At 47.7% G+C, this 15,563-nt stretch overlaps 1 protein-coding gene across 1 annotated transcript in view; it reads right to left on the bottom strand.

The window, feature by feature from the left end:
* Positions 1-15,563, bottom strand: part of LOC138580094 (transient receptor potential cation channel subfamily V member 6-like) — a 409,173-nt gene that overhangs the window by 68,069 nt on the left and 325,541 nt on the right. The window contains exon 11 of the mRNA XM_069650372.1: positions 12,873-13,038. Within this exon, the coding sequence (XP_069506473.1) occupies positions 12,873-13,038 (166 nt within the window). The remainder of the gene's footprint in view (positions 1-12,872; positions 13,039-15,563) is intronic.

Raw genomic sequence — 15,563 nt, 5'->3', positions numbered from 1 at the left:
CACAGTACAGAGGCAGCACTATTAGACTTGCAGACTAACATGCTCGAGTGCCTGGACAAGGGGAAAATGGATCTCTTAGTCCTTCTCGATCTGTTCATGGCGTTCGATGTGCTTGATCACGATCGTCTTCTATACTCCTTGAAAAACCCAGGAAAATGCGCTCCCCAGGCCGCCAGTTGGATTCTATATTTTTGGTCCAAAAAAAAAAATCAACTTTGTGCTGGCCGAATGCCTCCTCTAAATCCGCTTCTATGATCTGCAGTGTTCCGCAGGGGGCCGGTAGCTCATCAACTTTGTTTATTTTGTATATTAGACCTCTCTGCAGTCTTTTAGAATCTCCGTTTTTTTTTAATTTACCAACTACGCAGACGACATACAGCTGCACCCGGAAATCAGTGGGAACAACGAGGTTCACACAAAGAATCTCAACACCATCTATGGGATCATTGAAAGGTCAGAAAATACCGAGCTAAGACCGTACTTTTGTTATTCGGAAGTGCTCAGGCTAGAGCAAGATTAGGATCAGAGTACCTCTCTTTTAATAGTAAGAATTGTAGCATCCCAGTGGCCGACAAAGTGAAAACTTTGGGCGTACTTCTTGACTCATCTCATGAGTGCCGAAACTCAGTAAAACTGCATATCCAGAAACTGCTAATATAACCGAAAACTGTTAACATTAAACCTTTTATTTTCAAGGCAAATTGTTAGTCAGTGTCACGAGCTATAATCCTCTTGCGCCTCGACTATTGCAATGCTTTGCTGATCAGGGCAAGTAAAGAGCTCCCTGCATCGACTCCAGACCCTCCAAAATGATGCTGTAACGCTCACCTGACTCCCACGGGGGCGCTGGCCTGGTTCGCGCTGCTGTGTCCTCGTCTAAGGTGATGCGCAGGGTTCGGAAGACGGACTGGACCGGGCCCCAGATCTGGCTTGTCTGACTCGCAGAAGTATCCTTCTGTAGGTGAGAATAGGGGGTTAACTCTCTGCGGGGTAATGCAATCGGCCTCCCACTTACCCCTCTCACCCTCCTCAAAACCCTTCTGTGCTTCCCCGTAGCGTCTCATCTTAGGGTCTGGAAGGACGAGCTCTCCATCCTGCTTCTGATGCAGGGGCGCGTTGGTATCCAGTTACGTCACTGGATTTTCGGATGGGTGAGAACCAAACTTGCTTGGCTTCCAGGTAAGTTTTTCTATAAGTGGTTCCCCTTGTGTCCATGCATTAATGTTCTAATGCTAGTGTCTTTTTCCCCATAGGGGCCGGGGTACGGAATGCCGGGGAACAGGCACCGACCCGAGGTGAGTGGTGAAATCCTTGTGGAAATCAGGTAAGTCTTTAACGAGTGTTTTGGTAATGTCTTTTCATTCACTCATTAACGCTGATGTCTTTTTCCCCTTAGGGGCCGGGGCCCGAAAATGCCTGGATGCGGCGTGGACCCGAAATGAAAAGGGAATGACCCAACAGGTAAGTCTTGACATGGAGTTTTAGCTTCCCTTTTCCCTTCTTTCTCTCACCTTTGTTCTTGTCTTTTTCTCCCTAGGCGCGGGGGCGCGACTGCAAATCCGGATGGTCGCTGCTGAGCAAGGAGGCACCCTGTAAAGGTGAGTAGAATGAGGCGCTGCAGCGATCGATGCGATGTGCTTTTAAAAATAAATGTCTTCCTTTTCAGGATTGTCGGCGAAATGTCTCTGGGATGCAGATTTAGCAGGTGAGGCCTTTTCCTTCTTCTGTTCTCTTGTTCCCTTCCTTTGCAGGTGATTCAGGATGCTGGCAGGTGTGGCAGAAGTCAAGATGCAGGAGCAGACACGGTGAGCGTCCAGCTGCTAGATGCAGAACAACGCGAAGCACGTGTGGCTGATCGGGTGTGGTTTAAATAGCCTTGGAAGAAGTTCCTAGAATGTGTCCTTCCTCCAATCAGGTATGTATCCTTCCCCGACCACGCCCGGGTGGTAAATGAGTCCCACAGGTAAAGTAGTTCCTTTCAGGCCTCAAGGAGGCCAGGGTTCTGCAGCATGGTCTGCATCAGGTAAGTGCACCCAAACACTCTCATAATGAGCCTGGCGCCTATGGCGCCAGGCCTGACGTCGTCTATGAGCCTGGCGCCATAGGCGCAGGACGCTGTCCAAAGGGCCCCTATAAGGGGTTGCTGGGACCTTCCCCGGGGACTTCGGGGTGTCTCCGCTTTCGGGGACGCAGGGCCTGAGCCGGCTCCCCGGGAGCGGGCATCGTGACAGCACTCCCCCCCCCAAGGCCCCTCCCAAGGTTGTTCCCTCCGGGGGTTTTGGTTTGTTTGGGAAGAGTCGGTGGAATTCCCTGACTAATCGAGGTGCATGCACATGGTCACTGGGTTCCCACGACCTCCCCTGAGGTCCGTACCCCTTCCAATCAATTAGGTAGAAAAGCTTTGACCTAAACATTTTTGAATCTAAAATGTTCTTCACTTCGAATTCGGGTTCCCCATCTATTTGAATAGGTTCTGGAGGTTTAAGTAGTCGGGTTCCGGGTACCACTGGTTTCAGAAGTGACACATGAAAAACAGGGTGAATTCGCATATTAGCTAGGTAAATCAAGTTTAACCGCTACTGGGTTAATTATTGCCGTAATAGAATAAGGTCCCAGATATTTTGGGTTAAAAGTTCGAGGCCCTTTGAGCGGTAAATGTCTGGTAGCTAACCACACTTGATCCCCAATCTGATACGGAGGTGCTTCACTCCGATGTAGGTCAGCATTCTCCTTGTATTTTCTCTTGGCTTGTTGTAAATGTGTGGTTGCCTCTTTGAAGGCTTGGGTAATGGTAGAATGCAGATGTTCTACTTCGGGCACTCCGAGGTTCTGAGGTGAGTCGAGGTTTGAGGTTCGAGGGTGATGTCCAAACAAGGTATAAAAAGGACTATGGCCAGTTCCAGAGTGTACCGAATTATTATATGCGTATTCGGCTATCCAAAGAATGTCTTTCCAGTTGCTTTCAGATTGCTGTAACATACACCGTAAGTAGTGCTCAAGGGTCTGATTTGTCCTCTCGGTCTGACCATCGGTCTGAGGGTGGTGACTGGTCGATAATCTTACGTCAATTTGTGCCATTTGACAACATTTGTGCCAGAAGTGGGAAATGAATTGGCTTCCCCGGTCAGAGATTAGTATAGATGGGAATCCATGTAGCCGAACAATATTTTCGAGGAATTCTTTGGCTAGGACAGAAGCTGAAGGTAAACCTTTCAAAGGAATGAAGTGGGCCATTTTGGAAAACAAATCCACAATTACCAGAATGGTATTGTATCCCGAACAAAGAGACAAGTCCGTAATAAAATCCATTGATAGGGTGTGCCAGGGTGCTGGCGGTATGTCTAGAGGTTGAAGGAGACCGGCTGGTCTTTTCTTTTGACCTTTATTTTGGGCGCAAACACCACAGGACATCACAAAAGATTTAACATCTTTTCGCCAAGAGGGCCACCAGAATTGTCGTTTCACCTTTTCCATTGTCTTGGCAATAACGGGGTGTCCCTCTATTAATGTATCATGATAACCTGAAATAACTAGTTTGTGTAAATCCTTGTGCGGCAGGAATAAGCGTCCTTGGTAATAAGGTAAACCATTATCTATGGTAAAGTCTGATCCCTTTTGTATCCATTCCTGTAAGGTTGTAGGGTCCAGGAGTTGTTTCACTCGGACTTGAATGTCTTCAAGCGTCTGTAACGAAGTCATACCTAGAATTCTCTGTTCGGGAATTATTGGTACTGGTTCTGAGTTTGTATCAGATTCTCCCATTCCAATTCGGGATAAGGCGTCTGCTTTGCCGTTCTTGCAGCCAGGTCGATAGGTAATCACAAAATCAAATTCAGCGAAAAACAAAGCCCATCGGAGCTGCCGTGATGACTGAGCCTTGGCGGTTTTCAAATACTGTAAATTCCGGTGATCAGTGATCACCGTGATGGTATGTCCAGCGCCAAGCAGGTAATGCCGCCAGGCTTTAAAAGCAAACTTTATGGCTAACAGTTCTTTGTCAGTGATTGCGTAATTAATCTCTGGTGCCGAGAATTTTCTGGACCAAAATGCTACGGGATGCAGTTGGTTGGTTTCAGGATCTCTTTGAGACAGAACTGCTCCCATGGCTAGACTGGATGCGTCAGTTTCGACGACATACGGGAGATCTGGACGTGGGTGTTTCAATATAGGTGCAGAGGTAAACTTAGCTTTTAAATCCTGGAAGGCCTGCTCGGTTTCTTCAGACCATTCAAAACGTTTATTTTTCCTCAAGAGTGCAGTAATGGGTTGTACTATGCGTGAAAATTCCGGGATAAACCTGCGATAGAAATTGGCAAAGCCGAGCATGCTTTGAACCCCTTTTACAGATCTAGGTGATGGCCATTTGAGGATGGCATCCAGTTTTCTTGAGTCCATTCGGACTCCTTTGGGTGTCAGGATGAAACCGAGAAACTCAACTTCTGTGGTATGGAAAACACATTTCTCCAGTTTAGCAAATAGTTTGTGTTGGCGCAGTTTATCCAGAACTGCCCTAACGTGTTTTCTGTGATCAGATTCCGAAGAGGAGTACACTAGAATGTCATCGATATAGACGACAACACAAACATTGATGAGTTCCCGAAGGACATCATTCATGAAGAATTGGAAGGCAGCAGGCGCATTGCACAACCCGAAAGGCATTACCTGGTATTCGAATAATCCATATTTTGTACGGAAGGCTGTTTTCCATTTGTCGCCTTCTTTTACTCGCACCAGATGATATGCCCCCCGGAGATCTAACTTGGTGTATATGCAAGCGTCCTTCACCTGGTCAAGGAGTTCAGGAATCAGAGGCAGAGGATAATGGTTTTTAACCGTTATCTGGTTCAATGCGCGGTAATCGATACAAGTTCTAAGGTTGCCTTCTTTTTTAGGCACGAAGAACAAAGCCGAGGATGCCGGGGACTTTGACGGGCGAATAAAACCATTGGCGAGGTATTGATCCAAATATTGTCTCAAATGCAGGTTCTCAGGTTCGGTAAGGGCATAAATCCTGCTACAAGGGGGTTGTGCACCGGGCACCAGATCGATTTGGCAATCGTACGATCGGTGAGGAGGTAACTTGTTGGCCTGTTCCTTTTGGAAGACGTCTTGAAAGTCCTGGTATTCCGGAGGTAATTGCATGGAGGCAGAGGTTACAGATGCTAGATTAATCTTCAGGTTTTCTGGGTAGCAGGTTTGTGCACAATCCGGGAAGGTTATTCTCTTAGCTAGCCAATCAATTCGAGGATTATGTGTCTCTAACCAAGGAATTCCAAGAATACCCTGAAACTGTGGAGCCTTGATTACATCAAACACAACTGCCTCCCGATGGCCGTCAGGACCAATAAGAGTCACCTCAGTAGTGGAATGTGTTACCGGTCCAGAGGCAATTTCAGTTCCATCGACTGTGGTGATGACATCTTTGCTGGTTTTAGGACGGAGAGGGAGGTTAATCCTAGAGACCAATTCATGATCCACATAGTTTCCAATAGCCCCACTATCGATGTATGCCTTTATTGCATGCAACCGCTTAGGCTTTTCTGGATCTAGGAGAACCATTGGCATAATGAAATGCGAGGTCTGAGAGTTAGTTTTCAAGCTTGGCAAGGGGACCCCTACGCTTGTCGGGCTGTGTCGTTTCCCGAAACAGAGTCTTCATGGTTTTTATCAGCGGCTCCTACCGCTTTTCGGGGCGGTTTTGCCGGGCAATCTCGTAGAAAGTGTCCAGAGTTCCCACAAAAAAGACATCATTTTAACTGCCGCCTCCTTTCACGTTCCTTTTGAGTTAAGGGTTCTTTAACCCCTCCAATTTGCATAGGCTCAGAGACATCAACTCCCTTGGGGTTAGCATGGGTCTTGACCAACACCCGGGTCTCAAACCTGGACCGATCTGTTTTTCTGTTTTGAAGTCTGTGATCCAATTGGACCACTAAGTCTATATATTCTGTGCATTCTTGGGGCGGATTTACAACTTGGGCCAAGACATCTTTAAGTTCTCCGCGTAGACCTCGATAAAATAATGTGACTCTTTTATCCTCTGGCCATCCCGTTTCCACAATTAGTCTATTAAAGGTTGCAATATAGGATAGGAGGTCCTGATTGCCCTGTCGCAGGGAGAGAAGTTCGTCATCCAGAGCCTGCCCCGGAGAGTGTCGAGCAAATAACCTTTCCATGCTTGCTTGAAATCCTTGAAAATCACGGAGAATCGGGTCATCTTGAGTAACCAGTGGAACTGACCAATCGGCAGCGCAGCGGAGATATGACAATACAAAGGCTACTTTGGTCTGATCATTAGGGAAGGCCCCAGGTCTGCATAGGAAGTGCAAACGACACTGATTCATGAATCGGCAAATCGTTTGGGGTCCCCAGCAAAGCGTTCAGGTGGGGCCAGCGGCATGTTTCCAGATAGATTAATCTGCACAGGGTTACTGGGAACCACAGGAGCGGGGTTCCCTCCGGAACAGGGTAGAGGAGTTTGTCCAGCTTGACCTTGCAAAAGCTGTCTGGCCAGGTCATCAGTTCTTTCCTTTGATATTATTAATTCCCTCTTGAGGGCATTAGTCTCTTGACGAGCGGCATGTACTTCGGCCCGTAATTCCCCCAGTAATTGGGCCAACTGATCAGTCTCAGAAGTTTCCATAGCGCCTGGGTGGGAATTTTTAGGAAGGCTTCGCGTTCTGTAACGCTCACCTGACTCCCACGGGGGCGCTGGCCTGGTTCGCGCTGCTGTGTCCTCGTCTAAGGAGATGCGCAGGGTTCGGAAGACGGACTAGACCGGGCCCCAGATCTGGCTTGTCTGACTCGCAGAAGTATCCTTCTGTAGGTGAGAATAGGGGGTTAACTGTCTGCGGGGTAATGCAATCGGCCTCCCACTTACCCCTCTCACCCTCCTCAAAACCATTCTGTGCTTCCCCGTAGCGTCTCACCTTAGGGTCTGGAAGGACGAGCTCTCCATCCTGCTTCTGATGCAGGGGTGCGTTGGTATCCAGTTACGTCACTGGATTTTCGGATGGGTGAGAACCAAACTTGCTTGGCTTCCAGGTAAGTTTTTCTATAAGTGGTTCCATGCATTAATGTTCTAATGCTAGTGTCTTTTTCCCTATAGGGGCCGGGGTACGGAATGCCGGGGAACAGGCACCGACCCGAGGTGAGTGGTGAAATCCTTGTGGAAATCAGGTAAGTCTTTAATGAGTGTTTTGGTAATGTCTTTTCATTCACTCATTAACGCTGATGACTTTTTCCCCTTAGGGGCCAGGGTCCGAAAATGCCTGGATGCGGTGTGGACCCGAAATGAAAAGGGAATGACCCAACAGGTAAGTCTTGACATGGAGTTTTAGCTTCCCTTTTCCCTTCTTTCTCTCACCTTTGTTGTTGTCTTTTTCTCCCTAGGCGCGGGGGCGCGACTGCGAATCCGGATGGTCGCTGCTGAACATGGAGGCGCCCTGTAAAGGTGAGTAGAATGCGGCGCTGCAGCGATCGATGCGATGTGCTTTTAAAAATAAATGTCTTCCTTTTCAGGATTGTCGGCGAAATGTCTCTGGGATGCAGATTTAGCAGGTGAGGCCTTTTCCTTCTTCTGTTCTCTTGTTCCCTTCCTTTGCAGGTGATTCAGGATGCTGGCAGGTGTGGCAGAAGTCAAGATGCAGGAGCAGACACGGTGAGCGTCCAGCTGCTAGATGCAGAACAACGCGAAGCACGTGTGGCTGATCGGGTGTGGTTTAAATAGCCTTGGAAGAAGTTCCTAGAATGTGTCCTTCCTCCAATCAGGTATGTATCCTTCCCCGACCACGCCCGGGTGGTAAATGAGTCCCACAGGTAAATTAGTTCCTTTCAGGCCTCAAGGACGCCGGGGTTCTGCAGCATGGTCTGCATCAGGTAAGTGCACCCAAACACTTTCATAATGAGCCTGGCGCCTATGGCGCCAGGACGCTGTCCAAAGGGCCCCTATAAGCGGTTGCTGGGACCTTCCCCGGGGACTTGATGTCCGCTTTCGGGGACGCAGGGCCTGAGCCGGCTCCCCGGGAGCGGGCATCGTGACAGATGCGGTCAGCGTTGTTAAAGGAATTCGACGACACAAGCACATTACTGCCGCTAGGCAAATCATTACATTGGCTCCAGGTCCATGCTCGGATCCAGTTGAATACTGCCTTTTTAGTAGCTGACATGAGGCTAAACGTACTCTACATTCCACAAATACGGGTCTGGCCTAAAAGGCCAGAAGGGCCAGAGGACTGGGTAGAGCGGTTCCCTGTCTGGCTGCACAATACTGGAACACCCTGCCAAGGGTCCTACGCTTGCAAAATAAATATAACTTTTCAGAGATCCTTGAACACTCTGATCTTTAGTCTCCCTATTCCTAGTGGTGTTTTCTTCCTGTGGAGTCCCGTTCTTATACGTTTGTCCCCTCGTGTTTGTGCGCCCTGATGCCTGCGGGTTCCAGGCACGTTATAAATAAATAAAACAAAAATCTAAAAGGGACTGATCAGGTTTATTGTCAATTGTTCCTGTGTCACTGCAAGGCCTCTCCAGTAGTTCAATATCCCCAACTGCAACAATAAAGACTATACTTGTGTGGGTGGGAGCACAGAGCACAGCCAACAACAGGAACTTGCAACAGTGCCGCTGGACAGACTGACCACTTTCAGAACTAATACTGTACTGGGGTCACCATCACTTCCCACAGACGGCGCGTCCAGTGGGGGGGGGGGATAGCAAGTTCTGTGCAGTTGATGGTCCTCCATCTGGACCGGTTGATGCCCCGTCTATATTGAAGGTGTCAGAGCCACTGAGCAGAGTGACCCCACAGTATCTCCTCCACATGGGCTGCTTTTTCCCTGTTCACAAGGCTTTCAACATGTGTCCGTTATGATGGCATGAGCTTGGCGTTTCCAGTGTAGTGGACAAACTTTGAGCTGGTTGGTGCTCTTGCGGCTGCTTACGTTTTCTCCAATTGATGTTACAAGCGCTGAAGCAAAGCATTGTTTCAGGTTTGCAGAGTCTCCTACTTATGACGTTTGGTGGGAGTCTCCCTCTTCTGACACAGGCAGATATAAAGTGTCCGCTTTAACTTTGAAACAAGGGTCCATAATGGGAGCCATGGGGCACTCCATATTTCCTGTAAATTGAACTACCCGTGTGTCATGATGCAAGGCTGAAAGCAGATCCCTCATCAGCTGTTCCACATCACCTGACAGGGCACAGGCCCTCGCCACGTTGGCCCGGTCCGGCTCGAGCAGGTACTCCAGATGAGAGAACCTTGCTGAGAGCTGCATTGCGACGACTAATCCATACGTGGTTTATCAAAGGCCATAGGGCAGAGCAGACTTTAGACAGAAGCTGCCACTAACAGTCAGAAAAGCCCCACATGTTGCAGTCATATGTTATGGTAGCACTAAGGGATGGCCACGGATGCCTCGTGTTGTGCGGTGGCAACTTGCGGAGCACCTTGTTGTGGTTTCTGTCAGGGTATGCAAGGGAGATGTTGTAGTGTAGTCTTGTCATGTGATGTCACTGGCCTGGAGTGCTTGTGGTCAGAATGTTGATGTATGAATGCAGCTCAGGAGAATGTTGAGTGAATGAGTGTGTCAGTTGGGGGCCTGAGCTGGGATGTTAGGATGGCCGGTGGGTTTCCTCTCCTATGTATGCAAGTCCAATACCCCTCCTTGTCCCTGTCCTGTACCTCATGTCAATGTACATGGTGCAAGAGCAACTGGATGGTGTATATAATGTACATTCTATACAATAAAGCTTCCTGGATCAACGTATGACTCCACATCAGGTCTGTGTGTGAGTGCCAGCATGAATGACCACCAAACAGAGTTTATAATACTCATGCATTGGGTGCAGTGAATTTTTGCCATGGTAAACCCAGCTGAAATATGAGGTGACCTTTTGAGCCATTTTGTTAAGTACTGTCCAGCACCTGCGTGCACACTCCATGCCTTGCCCCGTTACTACTCAGATGCTTATCGTCTGGTACGGAGGAGAGGGCTGTGCGCGAGCGGGTGGTTGCCAAGAAACAGCCAAGGATGCTCCTCCTAGCCAATCACAGAGCAGGCACGCAGGGCGCCCGCACACATCAGCACGTAGCGTGCTAACCGTGATGAGATGTCAAGAAATACAAAAGGCTCTCAATGAAGACGCTACAGCGTTCTCGCAAGGGTTTTGTATCACTGAATTCAAGATCTTGTGGCTTTGACTAGTAAGTCTAATTCCCGTAGATATTTAGTGTTGGTGTTAGGTTACTCTGTTATTACTGGGGAGTGCTCCTTCATTTTTTGTGACTCCAGATCGATTCCTGAGATTAGGTACAACGCTGGAGCTGGAGGTTGTAAATGTTCAGGGGCCTTCCTCTAGTTACAGCATTTCCCTTGTTGCCGTACTGCCCCTGTACTCACCATTTGAAGTTCTGTTAGGAGGTGTGTCGCGCAGCACTTCCGCCAGCATAAAAGGTGTACACTGTATTGTATATTTCAATTGGAGCGCATATCCCCATTCTCCTGAGAGATCCCTACACTTTGTGCGCTGCAACCAGGTGAGCGCAACACATTTCAACCAGTTGTTCCACAGACTGATAAAGCATGCGAGTGACCACGAAGCGAAGGACTTGCACAAAGCAGGGATATGTATTGTCTTGCCGATCCAGAAGGAAGCACGACCACATGAACCAGGGCCTGTTGCAGCAAAGCCCCTATAGCCACCATGCCTTCACCTTATCCCAGATGCCAACTCCCCTGTGCCTTCTGCCTGAAAGCCTTGCATGTACAAAGTTCCCTACTGCTGAACCACATACAGCTGCTGTCCCATGCATTACTCACACCTCTTGGCTGGTATAGAGCCGAAAAGCCACACGCGTGCTGTGATGACCATGCATGCAATTCTACAAGCACTTGACCACATGTCCATGGTACAGTGGATGTATGCCATAGTGGTCGCCCCAGCATAGCCATATCCCATTTATACAAGTACTGGCTTGGGAGAGAAAAAAAAAAAAACAGTGGTCGAGAACTTTCCAGTGGTGATTGGCATCTGTCATAAGCTGTCAGAATTCAAGAAGTGTAGGGCTAGAGGTTTATAGGAAAGATTAGATCCAGGATAGCCTTAAACAGGCACAGTCGAAGTGACTGTACACAGGTCGGGATGGGGCGAGCTTCTACTCCTGCACCCTCTGCATCTGTGTTCTAATCATCCTTCAAACATCTCTGTCTGATCGCCCTTTTTTGTTCACTACTGCCAGAGGCTTTTGTTTTTTTTTTTAATATACCCTTTCGCCTCAAGCCATAAGCTGGGGATGGGTCATTATCCAACCAATAATGACCTCATCTGACCTCTATGTGATACCAATACATGTTTTGGAGGCGAGTAAAAAATGTACTTTATTAGATAATAAAGTAAATAGACAAACCTAGTAAATTACATGAGTTTTTATTTTGTAGTAGTTCAATAAGATTGCCTTCATCAGTTAATCATTTAAATTGCAAAGGTAATTCAAATTGAACGGGGTTAACGGGAGCATTCATTAGGAGTAATTAAAAAGTAAACAATAAGAATGTGAAAGCATTTTCCAATAATTTAGCCTTCTCTATTTTGTTAAATAGAATGTTGCAGCAAAAAAAAAATAATAAATAAAGAAAACCTCCTCCCATTCAGGAAGGGTCTTATTGGAAAAACGCCTTGCTTGGAATTTGCATGCTTTCCCTGGCTGCTTTTGAAGCCAGAATGTTCATAATGTAGTATTTATTGACTGCATTCTGCAGATTCCGATTGGCTGACAGGAGGTCAATAACGACGTCCATGTGCTAGTAATGTTGACTTTCCAAGATTCCCCAGCTTTTGGATTGCTCCATGCAGAGATGGAGTCTGGTCATAATAAAACCATCAGCAGGGAACGTCCTTCAAGCACTGATGGGTGCATGAATACCCTACCAGAAACCTGGATTGCTACTCCACCAGCATTGCAACGTTCATGCGAGAAGGATTTGGAGATGGCCTGCAAAGGAGATCTAAGTGAGAAGAAAAGGCATGGCTGAAACGGAGATTCAATTAGGAAAGAAATATGGCTTCATGTTTCTGCTGGTAAATGGGGGGTGTCATTGCAGGAACATATTCCATAAAGAGGCCCAGTATCGCAGATGAGAGCATCGAGCAGAGTAGAAGAGAGAACAAAGTAAAGGAAGTGTAAACAAAGTATGGAGTTCATCTAAGAGTGTGCGTATCTCTTGAGTAACCAGGAAACTCAGAGAGGCAGTAAATGGCTGTATTTAGGAAATTCGAGATGCTGGCACAAGAGGGGGGGATAACCTTTGATAGGGATGTGAACAAACGGTCAAAGGAGCTATGCAAGGAGCATTGCTCTCCAGAATTAGTGGTTTTGAAGTACACAAATTGAAAACGCCTTTTTAGTCAAGGTTGTCATCATTTAGGAGTAGCAGGGCACAAGGTGATGTTCTCTTTGTGATCAGTATCGAGAATTGAAAAATGCCCCAGCACTTAAAAAAAAACAAATGCAATGTAATTGGTTTAAAACACGCTTCATGCCAGACTGCGGCCTGGATCGACAATCAAACTCATGCCGCTCGGAGCAGCCTCATTTCCAAGACGAAGATGTTGCGCCCTGAGCCACCCTCCCAAACCTAACACAACCCTTCTCTTGCTACATCTCAAAATATGGGTCAGAAATAAAGCAGTTCTAATAATCAGCAGATGCTGGATAGCAGGACAATCCCTGGTACCCTACAGAAGACGCTGATTATCCCCGGTTAGGTGCCTTCCAGCTCCACCCTCCTCCGCCAGCACTCCTTGTCCCACCTTGTTGCCTCATTGCGGTACAGCACACAGCCTGCACCCCCCAAACCCCACAGCCATTCGCTTACTTTCTGGATCATGATGGTGAAGGGGCCGAGCATCTGGAACCCGCGTGTGAAGTACATGACGTAGCACCAGCCCAGAACGACAGCGAAGGACATGGGCACCACCTCTCCCTCCGTGCTGGTGATGCGCAGGACCAGCGTGATCAGGACCATCAAAGCAAAGCTGATTCTGCATGGAGAACAAGGAAACATCTGAGGAAAAGCATCACTGTGAGGGTTACACGCTAAGGTATTCCCTTCAACTTCTCACAGGTTGATCGATTGAACGCTAGTTAACGTGAACCCAAGGAACCAATAATTTGCTTCAGTGTGAATGAGGTTGGCAAGATGCAAGTGGACCAAGAGCGAAAAACTTTGGGCGGTGGAGGAGGGGTACACATGAGCAGGCAATTAAGTTGAATGTAAGATGCGTGCCCAACAGATAGATCTTGGGAGGGTGATGGAACTTGTGATGGTTCTGTTCTTGGTGCAGCTGTAGAAGCAAGCTGTTCCAAGAGTGGGACCCTTGCCTGCAAATCCTCACCTGCCAAGTGATGCTTGGGGAACCCAAGGATTGGAGGGAACAAGGGGTGTCAATTGTCACCTACATCATAGCATGGTGCCGATGATGTAGGTGAAGTTGCTTGTGCAAAGCATTGAGAGCAAGACCAATTTATACTTCCTCCTGGAAGAGTCCCTCAGATAGCGCAGGTGGAAAGAGCCTGAAGTGGGACCGTGCAGGTGAACGTTAAAAGGAGTGCCTGGCAATTGTGTTTTGAATGGACTGAAGTATGGCCTCGGGTGAGTGCGGGAGGCCAATAGAGGGAGTTAGCATAGCCTTTCAAGGGAGAATTATGCCTAAAGGGTAGGGCGCTCAGCAAGACAACGAGATGCAAAATGTGATGTGTGCAATGATTTGAGTAGGAAGTTGCAGGATTTGACAGAAAATAGCTTTGAATCCCCGGCTTTGGTGGGGGGGCGTATATGGGCTTTTATGGTCGGCCAGCCAGAGTTTTGGTAGCCCCGAGCAAAGCGAGGGCCTCCGTTTGGCCTGCAGGCCATTAAAGCCCATGGATGCCCCCCCCAGCCGGGGCATGAAAGCAATTCAAACCCCGAGAGTTACTGGGGTGCGGATTTATTTTTTTCATCCAAGAGGAGATCAGCTCTGCGTGACCCAATCTCCTGTCAGAGAAAAAAATAATGCAAAAAAAAAAAAGGTAGTCGCAATTGAAATGGAAAAGGGACTAGGTCCCTTTTTGGATGACAGCAGCCATGGAAAACATCTTCCAAAATGGGCACCATCATCCAATAAGGGACATAGTCCCTTTTCTATTTCAATGGCAGCAGCCAGACGAGAGGAGCATCGGACTAGTGCGCAAGGTTCCGGTCATACAGGTAAGCTGATGGGGGGGGGGGGATTTGGGACTTTCTAACGAGGGGAGGCAACAGAGAGAGACTGCCTGTTTCCTCCCCACGTTAGGAAAAAAAAGGCGCTACCCAGGGAAGGGTCTCTGGTGGCTGGAACAGCGGGCCGGGATTGTGTATTCTCCCCCGCTGTTCCAGGAACCCGATTGGCCGAGCGCCTTCTCCGGGTGCGAATGGATAATCTGATTTCAGAGGGATTACCTGTCAAAGAGAATTTGAAGATTGCAGACAGCATTGTCAGGACCTGGAATGGCTCCTAGGACCGGAGGAGATGGATTAGAGGAGAGGTGTTGGTGTGCCAAAAACCACAGACTTTACGCCTCTATAGATTTGCATGGTCCATTTGTATTCTAGTCTTCTCTTGAGCTCCTTTCGCTGACTCCTAAAAGTAGCTCATTACAAAATTGTGACTTATTTTCGCAGATGAAGATTCCAGAGTTGCTGAATGTCCCCAAATGCTAATGGGGTTTCCCTGACGAGCACCTCATTCGGGCTCCAGCAGGAGAGCGTACGCAACGATTTAAAGAGTTGATTCAATTGAGAAACTGATTGCCTTTTTATTCTTGTACGACTCACAACGACGAACCGCAGGTGGGAATTTGATTTGCTTCCTAGAGGAAATTCCTCTGTTTTCAAATTTTCAGATAACGTGGCTTAGGAGGAACACGTTAAATTGTGAACTTTGAAGCAATAGAGCATTTTACATTTAATTCTTGAACTGTACGTTCCCTAAAACATTTTTTTTTTTCTATAGGAAGGTTTGTCATTTTGCCTAAAATGTTACTGCACATATAGACTTGTGTGCATCTTGGTGACCTAAAAAGCCATTTATTATATTCCCTTAAACGAAACCTTATTCACAGATTTTCCATCAAACTTTGTGGGAGATGAGAATGATCACCTAAACATCTTTCCCTGAATGGACAGACTTAGACGATTGTGATTTGGGACTTGCTTTTGGATGAAATCCAGATATGTGGGTAGCACCTGGATAAGAGCCACTTTCCATTGTCCTATACTTTACACTGTCCTACAGCTCTACACTTTAATATTTTCATATTCTTCCCGTAGTTCTTGTAGGCGTTTTCCAACTCAAACCCTGGAATACAAAGACTTAACCAAAAACGAAGTCAATGCAAGATTGGCTCTGGCTTGTTCCCATTTCTAGGCATTGGCTTTGATCGCAGCGAGGAGCCCTGCTATAGGAGAGAGGCTCTGTGGCAGAGGGGAGGTGAAGGAGCGGGGCACCTTGAGTGCCGCTTCAAAAAATGCTGATGAAGACAGGAACCC

Source organism: Ambystoma mexicanum, chromosome 3p (genome assembly GCF_040938575.1).
Source record: "Ambystoma mexicanum isolate Mex_15411 chromosome 3p, UKY_AmexF1_1, whole genome shotgun sequence".
NCBI classification, from domain to species: domain Eukaryota; kingdom Metazoa; phylum Chordata; class Amphibia; order Caudata; family Ambystomatidae; genus Ambystoma; species Ambystoma mexicanum.
Note: the sequence above shows the minus strand (reverse complement) of the source record. Positions and strands in the feature narration are given on the sequence as shown.